Genomic DNA, 22,496 nt, shown 5'->3' on the forward strand with positions numbered 1-22,496 from the left:
AACTCTGTGTTTGTTTTTGAAAAATTATGTCACAGAAATAGGTACAGGGCAAGCTGCCAGTCAAAAGGAAACCTCAGTTTAAACAGTGCATTCAGCTGGGCTGCTGAGGACAGCCAGCTGTATGTGATGTTCAGCATCATAAATAAAGGCTTTTGACCTCCTCTCCAACAGAAAAAGGGAATCCATTTCCAGTTGGATCACCCTGGATCACAGGTGGTAAGATCTGAACTGTTGCACCTCCTATGAGGCACTTTGAACATTCCACCATCATCTCCCCCCAGGGTGTCAGAACCTCTGGGACTTTAAAGTCAGGAAAAAAAGAGAAATAGGCCTGGTTCTTTTTGCTGGATTAATGAAAGTTGGGCTTTCTTTCATGCAGGTTCTCTATAAGAAAAGGATCTGTACTTTGTATCTCTGACAAAGCAAGTGAAACAGTAAAAGGGCTTGAAGTTTATCCATGGCTTTTGATACCAAATTTCCCCAGCTAATCCAACCAAAAGAAGACAAAGAACCAACACCAAAGGATGTCACCAACACCCACTGACACTGCAAACAGCATTAAAGTATCTTACACGAGAAACACTTGGGAACAGCCTTTGCCTTTGCCATCACACATGTGGAAACCTTCTTACAATGACTATTGGTTACTGAGAAACAGAAAGGAGTTGGCAGGGGTTTAGTTCAGGTCACAGGGCTCGACAACATCATTTGCAATCCCAGGGCACAGAGGGACCAACCCTGCAGAGCTGCTGAGCACCTGGCCCAGGGGCTGCAGCTGCAATTCCCCAAACAGGTACCACTCCAGAACAACCACCGTCCTGATGTCTGAGGTCTGTTCTGTTCTGAAATCATAAATTGGGGTGTTGGCCTTGACTTGGATCGCAGCAGTTCGTGGGGATTTGCAATCATTTACACATCCAACCTTGGATCTGTTACCACAGAATATTGTGGATTCTCCTTTGCCCCAGCTTCTGTCAAACATTTGCATATATCTGCTTAACTGTCAATTTAAAGAAAAAAAGGCCATTTTTTCTTAAATAACCTCATGTTCACTTGTGATACCCCAGAACCAGCCCTGGAGCTCTACCTACTGCATGAGATTCAGTGAGGTCACCTGAGGACCTAATTCTGCAAAACAGCAGTGTGTGAATAGAAACTGATGGGAGTAAACACTAAATTTAATTACCTTTCAAATTAAACTAAAAAAAAATAAAAATATCTAATAAATGTTTATGAGATTATAATGGCAAGAAACCTAATTATCTTCTAGATAACACGAGATGGGTAAAGGTGGAAACATTGCACTGACAAAGCAACATTTTGAAAGGTTTGTGATTCTGAGATGATCAGCAAAGAATCCAAATGCCTGAACACCATCCCTGAGCCAGTCAGGAATCCCTTCTGACTGGGCTCCAGGGCTCTGGGGGTGAAAGCTCCTGCAGTGTCCTGGCAGCCAGTTAAGGCTCAAACTGTTCTGTTCCAACAGCCTTGTAAAGTCACCACCCTCAAGCAGCCTGTTGAGCTGGAAACAGGAGCAACTTCCTGGCAGTGACCCAGAAATTTCTTAGTTATCTGCACAAGATGTTTTGTGGACTCATTGGAAAAGATAAAAGATAGTTTCTCTTCAGGAGCATGTAAGAAGTTCATGAAAGCTCTACAATCTGCTACAGAAATGGAGAATAGCTTTTGTTTTTCAACAGAAACATGAAAATTTTCCCACCATTTGCATCAAAGGTAAATGCCTTGACAGAAGTAGGTGGAAAATAACTGGGACAAAAGAGTCAAAGGCACTAATGGAAGCCATTCAACAGGTTGGCCAAGCAATGCCACAGCACAAATATTCTCCAGAGAGATGTGGTGCAGGAGGAAATCCTACCTGCAGCTCAGAGGAGGAGCCAGATCCCAGCTGGCTCCACAGGTAATGAGAAGGAGGATGCAGAGGAAGAGGTCAATAAACAAATCAGAGCCTCAGACCTCAGTGCTGAAACCTCGATTAAAGGAAGCTGCTGAGCACTGGTGCTGCTTTGGTGACCAAACAATTGGAGTGTGTGTTTTTTAAGAGGATCTTTATGTGCTTTGTGGAACTTAGTCCTGGAGCAGCACGTGTTGAATGTGGCAATTCTGTATCTACTGAATGTGAAATAATTTTTTTTCTGGACAATTCCCTCCTCTTGGAGCAGCTTGCAAGTTCTGAAGGTGGCTTTCCCTGCCTTTGGCTGATTAGGGATGTGTGATAACAGGTTTCTCAGAAGTGCAATAGAGAAACCCTGGAACAAAGACTAATTCAAACACCAAGCTGTACATACATTAATGTTTAACAAGAGAGGGAAATGTCTTAACTCCAAGTGGAAGCTCCTGTATCCTATACTGGATACTATTGCTGGCAGGGAATCAGTAAAAACATTCAGAGGGGAGTGCTCTTTCCTTTAGCTGAGATATCCTGATTAGAACATGAATCATGTACAACATGCAACATGCATCATTCTGAGCTCCCAAAGAGCTCCAAGACAGTGCTGAAATGCAACCTCCCTCCCACTGGAGAAGACACTGTGATTTTGTCTCTTACTTAAAATCATCAGCACCAGTAGCACTGAAAATGAGAAACACAACTTCATCCTGAATTTCAGACAGAGGCAATGCCTGTGTGTGAATAAGAAGCAGGTAGGGCATCACATTTGAAGTGAGCTGGGTTTTGGGTTGTGTTTGTTGTGTGTTCACCAGAGCAGACGAGTCCAATGCTATCCAAGAAGAGCTGTTCCTACCACTCTCACTCCCCTCTGAGGGTTTACTCACCCATCCCCTTGGTGTGGTTGAAGTCTCCTTTCACCACCTTGCAGGTTTTCCCATCCCCACTGCAGATCCCACAGCGATCCTCCTTGGCAGCTGAGCCGATGATTCCATCGCAGCCGATTTTCTGGTGACAACAACCAGAGGGTCCCCGTTATTTTGTTTGCAAGGTTAGAGCAGATCTAAACCCCGAGGTCAAGACTAAGATTGACATCTGACTGAAAACCTGAATGGGAAGGGAACACTGTGAGTCAGAGGAGCACTCGGCTGGAATAGTGGTGAGTTGGTTATTCAGCAGCTCCCTTCTCTAACACTCAGAGCAGGAACTTTGATTCAGATTTAACTGGAGGGAGTCTCACAAACACTAATTATTCCAGGTATCATCACAGATTTCATACTATCCCACTCTAACTTCCTTCAAACTCAACAGATCGTAACAGTTTCAAGTTTGTAAAGCAATTTCCATCTGAGGAGCTCGAAGACATCCCAGAGAAAAGGACCACAGAGAGAAGAGAAAAATGTGATTTCCTCAAATGAGAATTAACCCAAGTAATAAAAATCCTGGCCATAGCCCTTCAATGCACAAAAATGCAGAGTAATTACAATTCCACTGAATGAGCTCTGTTTTGGATGGGGATCTTAATAGGAAAGGTAACATTCAGTTCTCTTTACACTTCTGCAATACCTGAAAAAAGAGCTCATTAATCAGATGGCTCAGAATACCTGCAATGCAAGAGCAGTTCAATGGAAGCAGGTCAGGTTCATATTTGGCCAATTCATACCATAAAATTACAAATTATGAAATTTTCCATGTGCTTGCACTGTATTAAGCATGGACATTCAATTGTAAAACGAATAATAAATTCTAACAATTTCGCTTCATTTTAAATGGTATTTTCATCATTTTGTACACCTACCTAAACTTTTTCCAATAAAAACCTGAAGTTTTGCTTCCACAGATGGGAATTCCTGGAATAGTCACAGTATTCTCCCTGTACCTATCGGGATTATCACCATAATATTCCTTACTCACAAAGCATTTACAGGTTACGATGTAGATCATCTGTAGATCTTGATGTTGACAAGACTTATTGTCATTAATCTACATAAATTGTATTCTGTCCATGTAAGACCATCTAAAGAATCAGCAATTCCCTCTTTAATCATAAATTTCTGCTGAAATAAGAGTTGTCATTATGCAAATTATTAGCAGAGATTGCAGTATTAAAAATGAGCTAAAGTTTTATTTTGTGCAGAAAACCAGTTTCTTGGCAAATGAATTAGCAGGACTGTCACTAATAAGACTTATTTGAATAAGGCTGTCGGGTCTCTCCCTTCTTTGCCTTGCTATAATGAAGCCAGGGGAAAGTTGGAGAGATATCTTAGGGAACAATCAAAACAACAAACATTTTGAAAAATAGGGTAAAGCAGGGAAATATTAAGAGGTCTTGGGCTGTTTATCTGAGCCTGTCTGCGTGTAAGCAAAGTAATTTGGAGCTGAGCTCCAACATTCCGCTTGTTTCAGGAGACACTGGCCACTGCCTGAGTCCAGATGTGTTCAGGGATCAAAGGCTGCCAGTGCTCAGACGTGTGCTGAGGCAGAGTTTGTCTGGGTAAATCATTAGAGGCAGACACATGCTGAGAAAGGCTGATCATCCCAAACACAGAGCAGGGAAATGCTGCTCATTAACCAGCACAGCACGTACGGGGGCGCAAAGAACTTCAGGGAAAAAAAACTCCATAAAGGGGAGTTGAAAAAGGTAAGAAGAAGAAGAGCATGGAGTTCCTGGCAATTCTCAAGTCTGAACTTCACACCCATGTCCAACAAATAATTTTGGGATATTGAATGTGATTCTGCCCCCAGAACAGAAGGATGTCCCAGCAGTTCTCCTTCCAGGAAAACTGGGATGATTTATTAATGGGGCTGCTGAAAGGCAGCTGGAAATAAATGCCTGCCTGCCACCCTGCTGGGATCCTGGAAAGGCTGTGCTTCATTTCAGGCTCTAGTGCTATCTTTTATTGTGCTGCATTGTTATTAGCACTATGTGAGCACACACATGAATAAAGGGAATATAATGAGTGTTGAACCGCACTTATTCCCAGTGCTCCAGGAGGAGTCTGCAGGGCTCTAACGGAGGCAGGGGAAGAATGGGGAGTTAGCAATCACATGCTTTGCATTTACACTGGAGTTTCCCAGATAATGGGAACCAGTGCAAGCCAGCAAAGCCTTGGGAAGAATGAATCCCCCCTCCTCTGACACTGATACCAGACAAGCCTTCTCCTCTCACATCTACTTGGTCACTGACACTCTTGGACTTGAGAGACCCTCTCTGAGGGCATGGAAAGAGCATCCACTGAATCCACAGATAAAACTCCCAAAACCTTTGCTGTTTTTTACCTTTCATCTTCACCCTAATTCCCTGCGAGTGAAGGAACTGGGAATGGTCCTTGCAGCCTTTCCTTCAATGGCACCATCTCTCCCATTCGCAGGGATTGATTTTCTTCAATCCAGGGCTTGAGGATTGAAGCCCCCAGAAGATCTGGGCCAGGAAATGGCTTCTTACAAAGGAAAATCTTTCAGAGAACATAACACTTTTCTTTCTTGGCTTCAAGATGAAAATTGGTGCATTCTTGATACTTTATGGGGGAAAAATACCTTGGAAGCACTTTACTGTTGTCTACGTAAATATTAGAGCCCATTTCCCTCTCCCCAAGCCTTCCAACCATTTCCAAACTGAAAGTGCATTTAATAACAGTACATTTAATAACAGTACATTATGAAACAGCTTTGGTTAAGATCTGACAATGGATTCCAAAAGCTGCAAAGTCATTTAGAAACACATTACAGTGACCACCTCAGTCACTCAGATCTTTCGAGGACTTTGCACATGGAAAATAAAGCTACTCTTAAAACAAGGGAAGGAGACAGGGCTGGGAGGGCAAACACAGTGGGCATCACCCTTCAGGGAGGAAAGCACCTGCCAGTCCTTGGGCTGTTAATTGAGAGATACTTCCAGGTTTCTCCAAGGTGTGAAAGCCTCTGAGATTCCAGCACTGGGTGGAAAAATTGGAGCCTCACCAAACTGTTGAGTCTGTCCATCATCAGCTTCTCACTGACATTATGCTGTTTGTTTTTGACTGCTAATCATTAAACTACAGAGCTGTCCTCAACCTGCTGAAAGCTTTTCAAAAAGTGAGGGCTTAATTAACCACATGCAAAGGGCAAATCAAAATCCCAAGTTCCACTGCTCAAAAGTCAAGTTTTCCTAGTGCAGAAAGAATCCCTTAAAACTCAAATAGTTCAAGGGAGTTGTTTGATTTTTACCATCTCTCACGTGCTCTGTGCTGCTCCAATGCCAACCAAGGTAAGAGGATTTACCAAATTAAGAAGCAGAAAGGGGAAGCTTTACATCCTGAAGAAAGAAAGACCTTTTTAAGTACCATCCTGTGTGTTTTCTGACCCAGGAGTTATCCATGAGTCCACGGACCAGCCCATCCAGCAATAGCTGGATACTTTCAGTTCCATCAGCTTTGAATGGACTGGTGAGAAGGGAAGCAGTTTTAAAACATGGAAACGCTGGCAAGAAACATAAAGATAAGTCTTTTGGGGATTCAAGAGCTCAGCATGGACAGTCAGAAATGTGTCCACAGGTTTCTAATCCACCCTCAACCCAGGCAGTCTCCTACTCTGACACCACATTTTGGAACTATTCATTGACCTATAAATTGGCAGGTAACTGCATGTTTGCTGAGCCAAAGGCCTGAAATTAATTCTCTTTAAGCTGCTATCTCAGTCCACCCTTCCTTCTCTCCCTCCCACTTCTTCTCATTTTTATAATTAAACATCTAAAAGTACTGCTTGTTGGGTGGTATTTCCAGCTTCAGTCATTGCTGGCTCCAGCATAGGAAAACTCCTCTTCTCTTCTGAATACAGATCATTTGGATTCTTCTGTGTGAACTATTTTCTGTATTGCTTGGCTATTTTTTAATGATATTTTTATTTGTATTTTCAATGGCTGTGCAAGAGCTCAATTGATACAGCCTGTGTGAGTATGTTGTGCTACATAAACACAATTATTTTTGTTATATACACCCACCCTGTGTAAGAAATGACATTGTAGGCTCACAAAACTGTAATGCTTCCCATATGCTGAACTAACTAGCTGTCTCAATGGATCAAATATAAATATTGATGCAATATGTGCCATTTTACAAATTAATCATGCACAGAGCACGCTGGTTATGACAGATTCACCCACACTGCCAATTCTTTTTGTCCATAATATCCAATGTCCATTGATACCTCCAGGGATGGACCACATGAAACAGGAATGTCCATATGTGAGCAACTGAAATTCAGATCTGAGGGGAAAAGAATTTTTATTTTTTATTTTTCTGTTTTAAACACTTTTGCCCTTCTGGAGGGTTGTGAGTGTCTGTGAGGGAGGTGAGTCCTGGTCCCTAATCAGGCAGTTCATCTCTGAGTTACTTCTGTTTCTGTTCCACAAGAAATTCTGGGTGATGGATTGGAGTCCATGTAGAATTTAGCTCAGAAATATCCTCCTGTCACTTCCCAAGCATTCAGATTTTATGTGAGTCAGAGCAGCTCTGCTGGAACAGGAGCTGGACACTGCCTATTTTAAATTAGCATTATCTCATCTGCTTTGGATCTGCAGTGACATCTGACCACTGACTCTGTGCTTAGATCCCTCAGCAGCTTGTGGGGTTCTAGAAACAATAATTCTTGGTAACCCCTTATTCACATACAGAGATTGAAGGTTATGTGTCAAAACCCCTGTGTTCCTGAGAGAACATGCAAATAATACAAAGCTTTTTCCCATCCCAGGAACTCCTTTGCTTCTGTTCTATTATATGCTTTTCATGGGATAACACGGAAGAAAAATAAGGGGAAGCAGCATGTTTTACTTTTTTTCACACCCCACTGTAAAGTACATTTAAAAACTAGTAAGATATCAACAAAGTCTTGGTTTTGTCACTAACCTTTACTCACCAAAAGCCCTGATACTCTTTTTAGCCCTCATATTACAAGGCTACAGACCCAGAAATGGAAAAAAAAGGCAATTATACAACAGGTTTCTGTAGTTCAGACAATCCTTCTGGATTTGGTGCACATACACTAAATAATTTATCAAAGTACAATGCTAAGCCAAGTTGTTGTATGGAGACAAGCTACCCAGTCTGGAACATCCTGTACCACAGTTTGTAGTGCAGGAATATGAATAATACACGGAAAATACTCAAGTGAGGAGAGAAAGCCAGAACTGGATGTGTCAATCAAATGCAAAAAGTGGGTACTGAGTGTGTAGAAAACTGTTTTGCCAGCAGCAGGTCCAGCAGACCACTCCAATTTCTCCTCTGCCACCTGTGGCCTTCTGCTGCCACTCTGCCTAACCAATTTGCAGAATCTATTTTTGAAAATCTGTCCATTTTTCAATTTTGATCCCCTTTCACACTGTATGACAATCACTTCAGAAAGAAAGTAGTTCTATAACATTTTTGTTGTGCCAGGACAGTCAAGTATGTGGCTTATTATGATTGTGGATTCACCAGCAAGTTAAAGGAGGTGTGATATGACAAAATATCAAGTAGAAAACCACAGAGCCAAAACATCTTCACCTCTTCAATTGCTAAATCAGAGCAAAGACTGCCCTTGATCCCCAGCCCAGTCCTGCTATAAAAGGAGGTCTCTCTCTTCAAAGAGACCTTAGATTACATCCTCAAGTAGACTCTGCAGCCCCCACTGGAAAGTTCTCATGTTATCATGAGTCTCAGACTAATCCTCCTTTGAGAAAAGCCAGCACAAAGCCCTGTGTGTCACCACACTCAGCTGAGCAGCTGCTCTTCTCACACCACTGCCCTGGCATATCTGACACTTTTTTTAGCTCTGCTTCTGCCTCAGTTTTGTGCCAACCTCAGCAGCACAGAGTGAAGGTCTGTAAGAGGTTAGAAAGTGCTCTGCTTCCACGAGTGTTCCCTCATGGAACGCACACACTACAGTCTCGAGGAAGAACAAAACCCTCAGGGAATCCTCTCTCTGAAAGCCACTTGTCACTGGGAGAGAAATACAAGAAGATAAAAGGCACTGTGAGCTGCAGGTTGCACTGCCCTGCCCTGTCTCACCAGGACTCAAATGACTGAGAAAGCAAACCTGCAAAGCCCAGAGGAGCCCTCACCCTCCTCTTGTTCTGCAGCCTGCTACAGATTTTCTGTGGCTGAAAAATCCCTGGAGAAAGTAAATTCTCCTTGCTAGAAGACTGCTCAGGAGGTGGTAAGGATAAGTGTATTTGAAATATTCAACCTCAAAATCAACTCTAATAAATAAGGACATGACAAAATTGGAGGAAGAGCTTATGATTCATACAAAAAACAAGGAGTAAGATTATAAAAAGTCTAGTTGATACAGGAACTCCTATGCTAAATTTAGGGCTGACTTTGCTCTCTGGTACTTCTAGGCTTGATCAAAGTAATAACCAAGTTTACTCGCTCCAGCTGCCTTTAGGTGTAAGGGATAAATACAGGGATGATTTTGTTTCAGGGATAGCAAGGCTGACACCAAAAGGCTTCACTCACACTGTTTAAATCTGAGCTCAGCTCATGGCTTTAAAATGAAACTGTAATAACTTCACGAAGTACAACTGAAGGAAAACTCTCTTCCCTCTCTGCCCAAATGCAGTATTTTGAAGCTTCAAAGAATCTGTTCCTGCTTTCCTTCTCAAAACCCTCCTCTCATTGCAGCAGTTTTTTCTCTGCCATGTTCATCTACATCCATTCATCACCCAACAATGATGCATGAGTTCCATTTAGGAGCATCTAATGAAGGGAAAAGATCTATTACATTTCCTAAACTAAATGTTCACAGGCAATGGTTACTGCTAATTTGTCTCTTACACTGACAATGTGTCACTCCTGCCTTTAAGAGCCTTTAGCTGGAAGGATGACATAAGAAAATAAATAACAGTAATACCACCCTCTGATTTCAGCACTTATTCTCTTCTCCAGGCCCCCTGCGATGCTTGTTGCCAGGCTTTGTCTATGCTGGGTAAAGAAATAAGGAGAAGAGTAATTAAATGAATATGTCAATTAAATTGGTTTAACAGGCAGCTGGTGAGACAGGGATCTGTGGCAAGTGGGGTGCACAGGCACATATGGCAAATCTCAGCACTGCACTGCATGGAAGGCAGAGGAGTGTTATAAATGAGTTCCCAAGGCTTTCAGATCTGCTCGGCTTCAGCTGATCATTCTGCATTCTTTCTCAGCCAGATGCAAATGGACTGACTGTTCTGAGCTGTCAGCACCTCCCTGCACAGTCCCAGGCAGTTGCCCCCCGACTCAGGGTGCAATTTGCTTCTCGTGAGGTACCTCCAAGGCTCTGAGCTCATCAAGGAATTCATCTGGAGGGAGCTACTGCTCCTCCCTGCAAGAAGCAAACAGACACTGCCATAATGTCTGATTTACCACTTGTGGCTGCTCTGAACTGCTGGAGCAGTAAAGCTGGCCAGCCCAGAGGAATGGTCAGTGGCACACAGCTGGAGGTGCACAGCTGGCCCGACTATAAAAGGTTATTAATGGGGTTTTTTTCAGATACAGCTGAAAACAGGGAAAAATTAAGTAACTTGGGATGCCTCATGAACCTGGCTCTATGCAAAGCACTTTGAATTATAAAGAATCAAACTTGTATTGGCTCCCAGACTCTTGCTGTTCAAATTAGAAAGACTGAATTAAAAATGTCTCTTCAGCAGCATTTGACAGGAAACAGTGGGAAGTGTCTCCTGCAGCAGTGCAGAATTCAATCCAAAGATTTTTCACGTCTCTATATTGCTAAAAGTAAAGCTGCTTTGCTATAAGTAAAGCTGCTTTATGCCCCCAAAGCCTCTCTTACACCCAGGTGAATATTGTGCTCATCCATCTCCCTGCCTGGAAGGCTCAAAGCAATAAACATTGGTAGCTCTTGGTCCCTGTTCACAGAAATCAGAATAAGGCCAGATTTGGTGTGCCCTGTACAAAGAGGAACTCCTACCACAAGATACAAATCCAGATGAGGAGAAACTTAGAAGAAGAACTGCCAGGATTAATCCAGCACTGACAAGGTTGCAGTAGCCAAGTGAACTGTCTTTCACATCACTCTTGTGTGTGCAGCAAACTCTGAACATGTGTTACATGATCAGGAGAGAGAAAACCCACCAAGTGTCTGCCCTGTCACAGTGTCTGTGACAAATGACTTGAACCCAACTGCAACACATCACTAGGAACACCCATGAATGACTTCCTGTCATTTATGATCTTTAAATAAACATTTTCTTCTCTCCCTTTCCTTGTCCAAACCTTAAATCTCCAGTTAGTATGGGTCTAACAACTCCATTAAATTTTCAAGGGACCTGTAACACCAGCTCTAAGAGATGCCCTCCCTAAGCATTCAGTGTGCTGTGTTACAGTCTCACTGCCCAGCAAAACAGGAGAGTTTTATTACAAAGATCTCCCACACCTAATTTTGGTTCTGTATGTAACTTAGAGAGAAATAATCATTGCAGTGGTTACAGTCATCACACCTTCACTCTAAGGAAAAGAGAACCAAATCTGAAGACTCTGAAGAATCCTCTTCATTTCCATCCTTGACTTGTCTGACCAGAGGCAGAAGGAAAAAGCATGTTCAGGGTTTGGCCAGTCCATTCAAGGACAACCAAGGGGACATTGATTGTCCCATCTGCAGGACAGCAGAAGGAAACCTCCCCTACATTCTGTCTGGTTTGCTCTTTATGTGACCCAAGTGAGAGGCAAAAACCCCTGGCTTTGTCTGGGCTCAGGGCTGCAGGATCTGCTCTTCAAACCTGTATTCTCTAGTGTGGAGCTTTAAATCTAATTTTGTGGGAGAAAGGGACCCTTTTCATTACTGCAAGAGCAACAGGCCTTTTGAACAGCTTTGATGGGCCCCTAAAGTAACTCACCTTGGCATTACAGAATAACAGTCAACAAAAATCACAGAGGGGAAGCTACTGGCTCGAGCAGCTGCAAGAAACAAGGGGCAACTGGTATTGAAAAGCTTCCTCAGTGTTTCCAGGCAGGAACCAGGTGGACCTGAAAAGTATCACGGTTCTGGCAACCTACCACATGTAACAGGGTAGTGACAATTTGTAATCCAGTTTGCAGCTCCAGTGTTTTTTTCAGTGATTCCTCTAATAGCCAAAAAGGAGCAGTTAAGCAGGCCAAGATTTCCACTCCCATCTGCTCCCCTCACAGAAGTCCCTTCCCACCCAAGTCATTTGATGACTACACACAAGCAAATGTGATCACTGAACATTCCCAGCTGTTCAGTAATAATATCATAACTGGGGCATTTTAATTCTTAGCCCAAGACACAGGGCTGTGGAGCACTTGTAGTGGGTCTGATAAAACAGGGTTGTGCTCTCCCCTCAGAGACAGCCCCCCAGAGAGGCTGCCCAGGCTGTACCTGACACTAGAAATAAAACAAGAGAAGGTTACTCCACCTGGCACTTGCCATGTACACAGAGGTCGGTCTCGTAGGGCCCACAGGGAGTCCCATCCAGGACTCTGTCTGTCACCAGCACGGGAGAATCCTTCCCCAGGGGAGAGCAGAACAGCTCACATGGCTTATCTGGGAAAAGAAACACAACAACTGCCTTTAGGAACAGCACAGACAAGTGTCTGAGGCAATGGGGATGCATTCTCTGCATGAATGGCTTTGGGTATCTCATCTTCGAAGGTTCCTGTCAATTCAGGCCTGGCATTTCCCCACTTCCAAATATCAAAATTCAAAGGGTTACACTGATGAGATTGGGCTTTTAAGGTACAGAAAACCATTGAGTCAATACACTTTCAACAGTCTGAGAAGAATGATCAAGTGACTGTGTGTCTCGGGCTACAGCCACTGATTTTAGAAGAACTAGTTCTCCAGTTCATTCCTCCTCCTGATAGACCAACTTCTTGCATCAGTGTGCCAGCAGGAACACCTATATACCCACATTTAAAGCATTCTTGCACTCATATTACCTACTATTTTCTTAAACTGGTATTTGTGGCCCTACAAACATTCCTGGCAGCAAACTATGCTGCTAGAACAACTAAAGAACCCCCAAATAACTGGAAATACATCAATAGAGAAAAGTTGTATCTTTCACCCGTACTAATGACAATCATATATTTAGACATCACTTGGAAAAGCTACTATTATGTTTAGCTAGAGAAGGAGTTAAGTAAAAAAGCCTTTTCAAACATTTGTATTATTAACTGGCAGCATTCAGCAGTGTCAGGGTTTGCTGACTGCCTCTGCCATATGTTTCAGTAACAGATATTTAGGCAATATAATGTTTTTCCTCTGGAGCTGATTCTGCTACTCATGGACTTCATCCAAGGAAGAATCTACAGACCCTCAGCAGCCCACAGTTCCTGACTGGAAATAGAGAAAGGAATGAAACAGCTCACCCCTGGAAAAAACTGGGAGAGTTTTCTGTGACTGAAATGAGTCCAGGAAGTAGCTCTGTATTGTGCATTCATCCAGCAAAACTATTTAGGAAGTGGGGCAGAGGGGAACAACAAGCAAAATCAGCCTGTCTCCTGGGGCATCTGAAGGAATTGTGCTCTTGGAGGGTCTGCTGTGGGAACTGAAATGCTGCCTGTGCTCTTGTCCTGGCATCAGAGCTCATCTGTCAGTGCTGGCACAGGGAAGGGCTTGTCCAGTGTCTGGTCTTCTGGTGTCAACATCACCCTCCCCTGTGCAAGGATGTCTTTGGGATGACCAAGTGAGACCAACCTGGTGTGCTTTTTAGCAGAGTGCAGGGAAAGATGTTTACTCCTCCAGAAAGGACATTATTTCATATCCCACCAAAATCTGGTTGAATAGCAGAAGAACAGCAAGATCCAGCACAAGAAGCATTAAAGGAATGTAGGTAGGACAGGCAATCATGCTGACAGGCCCAAAATTGACACATATCAAAAATGTCCCAGGGAACCCATCTTTTTTCAGTTCCAAACTAACTTGAAGTTTCTAATGTTTAAATGCCCAAATACCTGCCTGTTCCCTAACTGGGAATCAAATTAAGGCACTTCTCTCCCAGCATTACAGAAAGAGGAGCTAAGAACTGACAGCTCTGTTAAGAAGGCTCAAAGAACAGCAGGGCAGCACCAAGAACAACTCACTGTACTTAAGTCTTTCAGCTGCAGCTTAGGGGGACATTTTCTAACCTTCTCACCAACAAATGGGAGCCCTGAAGACAAAATCAAGAAGCTGCAGTGAAAGAACAGCAAAGAATTCCAGAGGAAGATGAAAAAAAACTCACCATCAACGATGACAGCTGTCAGGAGGCTTTTCTTCTTGTTGGTGTACCTGTCATGGGCCTGGCACTGCTGGTCCCTGAAGCTTGGCACACCTTTGGGGCAGGGTAAGTTCTCACACACCGTGTGCTCCACGCTGGCTCCACGGCAGTTCTTCCCACCTGGCCCTGGGCTATGGCAGAAAAGACAAACCAGGGTCAGCACCAAACATCCAAGGTAGAGGCAGCAACCCAGAATATTTCGCCTTTCTCCTCCCATTAATTGCTTTGCCTCTGCCTCAGACACTCTTAACAAAGTCTGCTCAGCATGTGTCATCTAAGGTTGTCTTCAGCAGTTTGAAATTAAGATAACACAGAAGCAGCTAGAACCTGCACTATAAACAGGGCACCCCCCCAAAAAATCTGTGCAGCAGATAATCTCCACCCATGAAAACCACTCCATTTTACACATTTGTTTTCTAAACATGCAGGAAAGGCAACTACTCCAACATCGGGATTAAGCACCTGCAAAACCTATTGGTTCTTATTTATGAATCCCCAGAGAAGAAGGAAAACTCAAACTCTCAACAATAGCCTGCATTTTCTTTGCAAAATAAAACAATACACAAACAAACAAAAAAAAAGACTCAGTCATCCCAACAGATAATTTCTTCAGCTACTTGCTGACACTCTCCTGAATTTGTCACATACCTATCTCTCCCCAGCTGTAATCAGTGAAGATGGATAAGGTCATGTTCTTACTTTTCTTTAACAGATGGCTATAAAAAGCAACTCCAGCCAAATTCCAGTTTTTAGCAGTAAGGCACTTCATTCCAAAAGCTTCTCCCCCCTCCCTCCCTGAAGAGCAATGAACATCAGGTTATATCACTCAGCTAATTGGAAAGCAAGGCCCTCATTGTACATCATTTATTTGTGTCAGTGGTCACAGCAGGAGTTGCCCTGTTCATGTATCACTGGCCACAGGACTGGTCCTTTGATTTCCTACCTGTGCTGGACTGGATGAATCCAGCATTTGGTGCAACAGAAATGTGTGATTCTTCACAGAAAAGCTTAATGCCAAATTTCAGCCTAGATCAAATTTTTACAGTAGCTCCATTAATCCCAGAACGAGTGTTTGGGGTGTTTTTTAATGGAAATGCTGATCTCCAGTGACACTGGAACATCACAGAGTCGCCAGCACTGCCTGGACATCACCTGCTTGCTCTGCTGACACCTCCCACTGCCATGGACATGTGTGAGGCAGAAGCTGTGCTGGGAGTGCTGCAGAACCTTCTGGGAGGATTGTCTGTGCCTCAGACTGTGGGACAGACACCGTGTCCAGATGCCTGGGAGCACAACACACGCTCCTTCCCACACGGACCCTGCACTCACGTGGACACACCAGACACACAGACTTTGGTTTCGGCTCTGGCTACAGCAGAGGAGATGGAGCCACTGGATGTAGGTGACTGAGCATGTTTGTGGGTACAGGCACAGGGAAAACACAACAACAAAAGGGAGCAGTCAGAACACCCAAAGAGTAACAGAGCACTCTCTCAAAAGCAGAGGATCAAGCTGATGGCCATGGAGCAGGAGACACAGCAGGACATCTATTTACATCAGCAGCTGCTTTGGTTTTTATCTTCAGATGCCATTAATTCATGAGGGACTTCCCATGAGTTTGCCAGTGCAGACTGGAATCTCATTGTTGGCAATATGGTCACTGGCAATACTAAAGTAGCAGCTAAATCCATCAGGAGAGGCACTTATGGAGCACCCACCATTCCCAGACAGTGGGAGCTGCAGGAACTCCAGGCCTTTTGTCCAGTGCTCCTCTGCTCTGCCTGACCTGTCTTCCCTTTCTAATTAAGGAGTAAAATGAGCTGCCTCCCCCAATGAAATTTCTCCCAAATTTGAAGACTTGGATGCACTCATCAGCCACAAAACAACAGAGCATCCTAAAGATCCAGGGCAAGTTTCTACTCCCAGTAACCCTACAAAGAAAACTATACCCAACTAGACCTTCTCAGCTCAGCTCCCCTCTGTCCAACAGCATCATATTTTTTGGTAGCACGCTGCTGCTTTCTACTAGACTAACCCTTGTAAAACAATAGAAGAATACACAGGATTTATTCAAGGGGTTCAGGACAAGCAGATAAACAGACATGGGTCAGGCTGTCAGAGAATTGGTCAGCACACACCTCTGCCATGCTCTGTCTGGGCTGCAAATATAGAATTTTTTATTTTTATGTAACTGACCTCTGGAATAGTATTTTGGTATCACAGGCTTTGAAAAAGGATCCTGAAGGTTTCATCATGCAAGAGGAACAGCAACAGACTCTCTGGTCTCCCACAGACAATTACCAAGCACTTCTTCCTACACCTTTCTCTTCCTGCTCCACTTCATTTTTGTGGCTTCATCCTTTTGTCCCTTCCACCTTTCCAAATGCTGAGGCCAAGAGTTTGGGCATTGGAAAAGAATCCGAAGGGAAGGATCTCTGTAATGCCATGTCCCAAGCCCTGTGTACTGTGAGCTCAAGCACTGCCTGGGATTCCCAATAAACAGAGTAATTCCAGCCCACCTTGGCACACGCCTCAAACAGTGACTGTGTGAGATCTCCTGGTAGACAACTTCACAGCCACCTTCCACTGGATTTATGCCAAGAGAATCCACCCACTAATGGAACTGAAGAAATCAAAGCCCATATATACTGCTGTGACCCTTTTACATGACAGGAGGGGACTGAAGAAGGCGTGGAGACCTCATTTAGACGTTCTCTTTCAGCCAGTGGTTTTCTCTTCAGTCCCCCTGCACAGCAAGAGTCCAAAGCCCAGACAAGAGCAAGAGGCAGCACAACTCCAGAGGCTGCACGTGCACACTGGCTCATGACACACTCCTTACAACCATGTGGAGGCAATGCATGTCAATGCTCAAAGAAATTACTGAGAGGAAAAACCAAATCAAACAGTGAAGCAACTGGTTGAAAAATACTGATAGTCCCACAGGCTTAAGAGTCAGCTGGCAGGAGTAAAGATTCCTGTTAAAAAAAAAATATCCCAAGACCAAATATATATAAAATAAAAGATAAATCCCTTAGCCAATGTTTTTGGACAGTGAGTAAACCAGCTGCAGGAGTGGGCTGATGCCAGGAATCTGAAGCAAAAGATCACGTGTGTATCCCCAGCCAAGAATGTATATGAGCAAGAGAATTTTAAAATCAGTGTGCAGTGCTGGAGGGATCATTTCCTGTGATTGAAGGAACGATGATGAATGCATTAAGGTTTGGTCAGCACTGTAGCTGACAGCAAAGGAACCAGTTCACATCCTTGTTCAGGAAAATCAGCTGGTAAAAATCAAACCTGGACATTACAGACATTCAACTGCAGCTCAGTGTTATATAAGGAGAGGAATAAACAAAAATATCCCTTTCACATGAATACAGGTCAACAGCAGCCAGTGTGAGCCCATCCATCATCCAGGCATGCCTTCAAAGGGACTGTGTTGTTAGCCAGATTTTCAGCCCCAATTTAAAAAGCAAAGCTTCCTGTGATTTTTCTGAGGAGGAAAACTTAAAATCTGAATAAAATTAGAGGTACAGCACTTGGAGGGCTGCTCCCAAGACTGGGAGAAGTTACAATGCACACAAACAGGGTGGGCAGTTAAATGGCACCATGGTAACCTGTTCAGGCCTCCCATATGAGAAAGAGACTTCCAGATGGGCCTCAGCTGACCTGAGGGATGAAGGACAACACACAGCAGATAACAACACTTCCATTTTCTCCGGAATTAGAAAAAAGCCAAGCAGAGAGCACAGGATTATTTGTAGTCACTGTTCAAGAGCTAGACAGCACCCATGGCACTCTGTGTGTATGAAAACTTTCCTTTTCTTATGCAGCACTTCCTGACATACAGAATAACTCAAGGTGCTTTACAAACACAGCTCTGGGACACTGTGATGACCAGTGTCAGCCACTCTTCTGCTTCTCAAGCCCAGAGCCAGCACTCCCTGCAGAGCTGATCTCTTAAGACATCGGCTCAGTTTGATCTGTAGATCCAGATCAGCCCCCCCTCCTTCACTGCAGTGCTGGAGAGGAAACACAGCACTGCTTTTTCTGCCAAACTACATGTTTTCAATTCGATTTTATCTATGTTTGAAACACTGCAACGGGGCCACTTCCAGTGGTGACCCTTCAAGCCACTTCCACAAAACCCACTTCACTCCAAGTCGCTCCAGGACTCTGACCTGGGTTTTGCTGCTGGCGAAGGAGGAATCACGGCCTTTGCACAGCTCTGCTGCCTGTTCCCTCCCTGCACTCCTGCAGCAAGGACTGTCCAAGTGCTACACGTGGAAAGAACCCTGATGAAGTGCAGACTTACGGGGGGTTGTCGCATTTCCTCTGCCGGAAGCGCACTCCGGTGCCGCAGGTCCGGCTGCACATGCTCCACTGGCTCCACACGCTCCAGTCCCCGTCCACGTGCTCAGGGATGGGGGTTTTACTGACACACTCCCCAGCTCGGCACCACTGCAATGGAACTGTGTTAGCACAGGCTGGAAAGGAGCCCCGATCCTGCAAACATTCCCGCTCAGGTGGACTTCAAAGCGTGTCTGAGGGGTTACAACAAGCCCGTGTTTAAGTTTCTAGAGGTTCAAGGTGAGAGGGAGGTGGGAGAAGGAGAAAGGGAGGAGGTGAAACACAGAAATTTAAGTGTCACTCTCAACAAACCCCTGAAGGCAGTTCTGTCATTAAAAAAAATAATCACAGAATTGAGCCCCTTGCTTTATAAAGCAGATTATTACCTAAGTGCTAAGACTTAAAGCCCCACTATTCATAGAAACCCAGTCCAAAAAATTATACCCCAAAGCAATGCCTTCATCAGCACTATTCCCAGGATGTACAAAATAATTGAAGTATTTTGGACCTAACTTGGCTAAAGCCCCAAACCCCTTTGATACTAATAAGTTGTGCTGGCTCCTGACCAAGCAGCACACTTGGCCTGGCCAGGATGTGACACTGCTAAGAGAGTCACCAGGACTCCTGTAGTTACAAAAACTCAGATCTAAAAACCTTTTGTCTCAGTTTCCTTGTCATGCTTTCCAGGAGGCAGCTTTTCTTTTCATTGTTTATTTGCAAGCAAAGTTCTTTAACCTTTGATTTCAGCAACAGGCTTTTTAATTTTACCCCTTCTTACCTCCCCAACCATACAATATACAAAAAATATTAGAGTACAAAACCAGTTAAGTGGTGGGTGACAGTTACCAAACCAGTCAAGTTCCAAAATATATACAGCAAATTATACCTCTGAAATAATGGAACATCACTGAATTTGAGCTCAAACATTTTGAGCTACTATTAGAAACTATAAGGTTTTTAAGTAGCCTCTTTTTCTTTCCCCATCATCCTCCACTCCCCAAACGCTCTGCACACTTTCTACCTCAAATACAGCCCAGAACAGAACTAGCTCAGCTCACACTGAAAAACACCTCACTGAGGAAACCCCACCAGCAGCACTGAGCAGAGGTGACAGCAGGGAGTGCCCTCAGCAGCGAGCCCTGGGCTTCTCCTGCAGTTTGTAGAGTGCCCTGACCACAACAACTTCACCACTGAAGCCTCCAGAAGCTACTGAAATACACTTAATATAAAATCAGGAAGACTTAACCCAATCCAGCTGTTAATTGAGCAGTTTCTGTAACGGAATCAGTCGGAAATACAGGTTTATGGTAAATCCAGAACATCTTGGAAACATTATTCCTGATGCTGGAAAGCAAGAAGTGCTGCTGAGCAGTTTGATTACCTTGTCTGCGCCACACTCGGTGCCATCCAGAGGGGGGTCCAGCTTGGTTTTACAGGAGGTATCTCCTTCCACCAGGCACCAGAGCCCAGCACACATCAAATGCTGCAATCACAAAGCAAGGGGGGGCAGTTATTCCTTTTGGAGATGTCAGCTATCATTATGGGATACACTTCAAAGCTCAGGCAGACTTTCTCAAGTGAATCCAGAGGCATCCAGTTGGTTTGGGGGCAATTATTTTTTAAGGCTCAATTGGCATTAAGTGGTGGGGCTGAAAACATGAAAGAGTTTGATGGATGCCACTGACAGGAACCCACCCAAAACAAGAAGTGTGTTTTTCAAACAGATTTCTTTTCACAAGAGTAAATCTGATTCCTTAAAAAAGGCCAAGTTGGGTGCCTTGGAACCACGCCAAGTGCTTAGATGTTCAAGATGCTTAATTAGTCCTATTTTTTAAAGAAGATACTCAAGTAACACAGCCAGCCCTGCTGCACCTGGGTGGTGCTGCACTTTGAGGGAAGGGGCAATGAGAAAGAGGAAAGGATGTCATGGTGTGCTGTGCAGCAGAGGAGGAGGCAGCGTGTGTGCAGGGATGTCAGTGCTGACCACAGCTCTGTGATCTGCCAGATCAACACGTTCTCAGAATTTGAGAAAAAGAACCAGCAAAAGGGGCCTTTGCATCGTTAACATTTTCCACAGCATCCACCGTGCTTTGCATTCCATGGAAGTGGATGATTTCAGCACAGTGCTACATAGCTGAGTACCAAAAGAAAAAAAAAGAAAAAAAAGAAAAAGAAGAGTTACATTTCTTTCCACTATTGTTCACATTTCAATGTAATGGTAAAAAGATGAGAAGCCTCACTCCAGTGCCAGCTGGTCTTGTCAAGATTTATTGCACCTCATTAAATAGTTGAGTCAACACACTTCAACCTTATGGTTCTTTCCCAATGTAATGTAAGAGACTGTGGGGGTATGTGTGTGTTTTGTGTACAGGCATGTTGGTATGTCTATATAAAACTGATCATGTCTACATAAAATAGATCTGTACAAGAGAGGGTGCAGACGAGATAAATCCCAGTCCCAGTGATGATGTAGAACATACTGAAACAAAGCAGTTATCCCAGCAGTATCTGCATCCTGATTTATTTCCACATTTCTTTCTGGAAAGAGGATTTTGCACTATTTAAACCCAAAATCTGGAAGCAGACGGCACAATTCAGCGACATCTGTATGAATCACAACACAGAAAGTAAACGTCACACAAACAAACAAAAACCAGTAAATACACCAGGGAAGCCTAAATCAGTGAATTTCCAAGACATTTTCCCTGAACTAACAGAGCATATGGGAAAATATCAGGCTTTAGTAATTTTGACTAAATGAGTGTGACTAATTAGTGGTTTACCCACAGTTCTGAAAGCACTTAAGCACCAATTAGCCCATAAGGACATCACACAGTTTTATGGATAGGTACAGCGAGGCAGAAGCATTGACAAGGCAGAGATTTCAGAGCTTACTGAGAAATCCTTTGCTCCACACCAGAACTCCCAGATTCTGGAGGACCCTGCCTTCTGGAGAGGACTAAAATCCAAAAGTACATCAATTAAGTGCCCAAAAGTTCTACAGAAAGAACACTAATCTGGGCAACAAACCACAGTGTGAAAACACCACCAGCAAGGTCTCCTTCCAAACTGTGGCTGGGGAATGTTGGTGTGTAAAATGATGGGAAGCTCTGGAGATCAAGGATGCAGGCAGCAAGTATTTCCACTTTTCCAAGCTTCAGTTCCTCTCTTTCATAAAATCACAAAACATCAGAGCAGAATGTGAGGAGAAACACTCCAGTCTGATCTCTTGAATGACCCAGACAAAAATCCTGCCCCCAGAAGGAAACCCTCTGCTTCTGTTTTCTCTCAGAAAGACACCCTGGCTCAAGATGTAATGGAATTCCCTACATCCCTAAAGTTGTCCTGGACACATATGAGCACCATTGCTAAATAGTTGTGCATTAGGCAAGGCCAGTGTTTGTTAAGCTTCAGCTTCAAGTCCCTGGATCATAAACTGTGTGTAAATTAGGGTTAAATTCCCCTCTTTGATGTAAAACCGGGAGGAGGAAGGGGGTGGTGATGGAAACAAAAGTCATAAAAACGAAGCAGCTTTTTGTACAGTTTTAGTTAGCATGCAGAACTCCTCCAGAGCCCACGGAAACATGGAAGGTGAGAAAGCCAGCTGACATTTCCCAGGTATGAGCCATGGTGTGGGGATGCAATGGGCAGAGACCACCCCAAAAAGTGTGTCTGTACCTGCAGAACTCCAGGACTGGGCCCAGACTATGGATACAGAGGGATACTGGGCCCAGACTATGGATACATGTGTGTATTTGTGGATATATATAAATATATATGTGTGTGTGCTTATATATATTTCTATGTATACACACACAGAATTATAGGGAAAAAAAAGGAATCATATCTCTCAGCAACACCAACCTTTCTGAAACTTCCCATCTTCGAGGTATGGAAAACATTGGATTTTTATAGCATCCCTGTGTTTGATTCAGAATCCTAAATGCAAAGCATATTTCAGGAAACAGTTACAGAAAAAGCTCTGTGTTCTGGTGCCACACCACTACAAAG

At 43.8% G+C, this 22,496-nt stretch overlaps 1 protein-coding gene across 1 annotated transcript in view; it reads right to left on the reverse strand.

Moving 5' to 3' along the window:
• ADAMTS17 (ADAM metallopeptidase with thrombospondin type 1 motif 17) overlaps positions 1-22,496 on the reverse strand; it is a 168,872-nt gene that overhangs the window by 53,813 nt on the left and 92,563 nt on the right. Inside the window, exons 11-15 of the mRNA XM_027688787.1 lie at positions 19,867-19,968; positions 18,451-18,596; positions 14,100-14,266; positions 12,291-12,418; positions 2,794-2,914 (exon numbers count right to left, since the gene is read on the reverse strand). Of these exons, the coding sequence (XP_027544588.1) occupies positions 2,794-2,914; positions 12,291-12,418; positions 14,100-14,266; positions 18,451-18,596; positions 19,867-19,968 (664 nt within the window). The remainder of the gene's footprint in view (positions 1-2,793; positions 2,915-12,290; positions 12,419-14,099; positions 14,267-18,450; positions 18,597-19,866; positions 19,969-22,496) is intronic.

Source organism: Neopelma chrysocephalum, unplaced genomic scaffold (assembly GCF_003984885.1).
Source record: "Neopelma chrysocephalum unplaced genomic scaffold, ASM398488v2 Primary Assembly neopelma1_75, whole genome shotgun sequence".
NCBI classification, from domain to species: domain Eukaryota; kingdom Metazoa; phylum Chordata; class Aves; order Passeriformes; family Pipridae; genus Neopelma; species Neopelma chrysocephalum.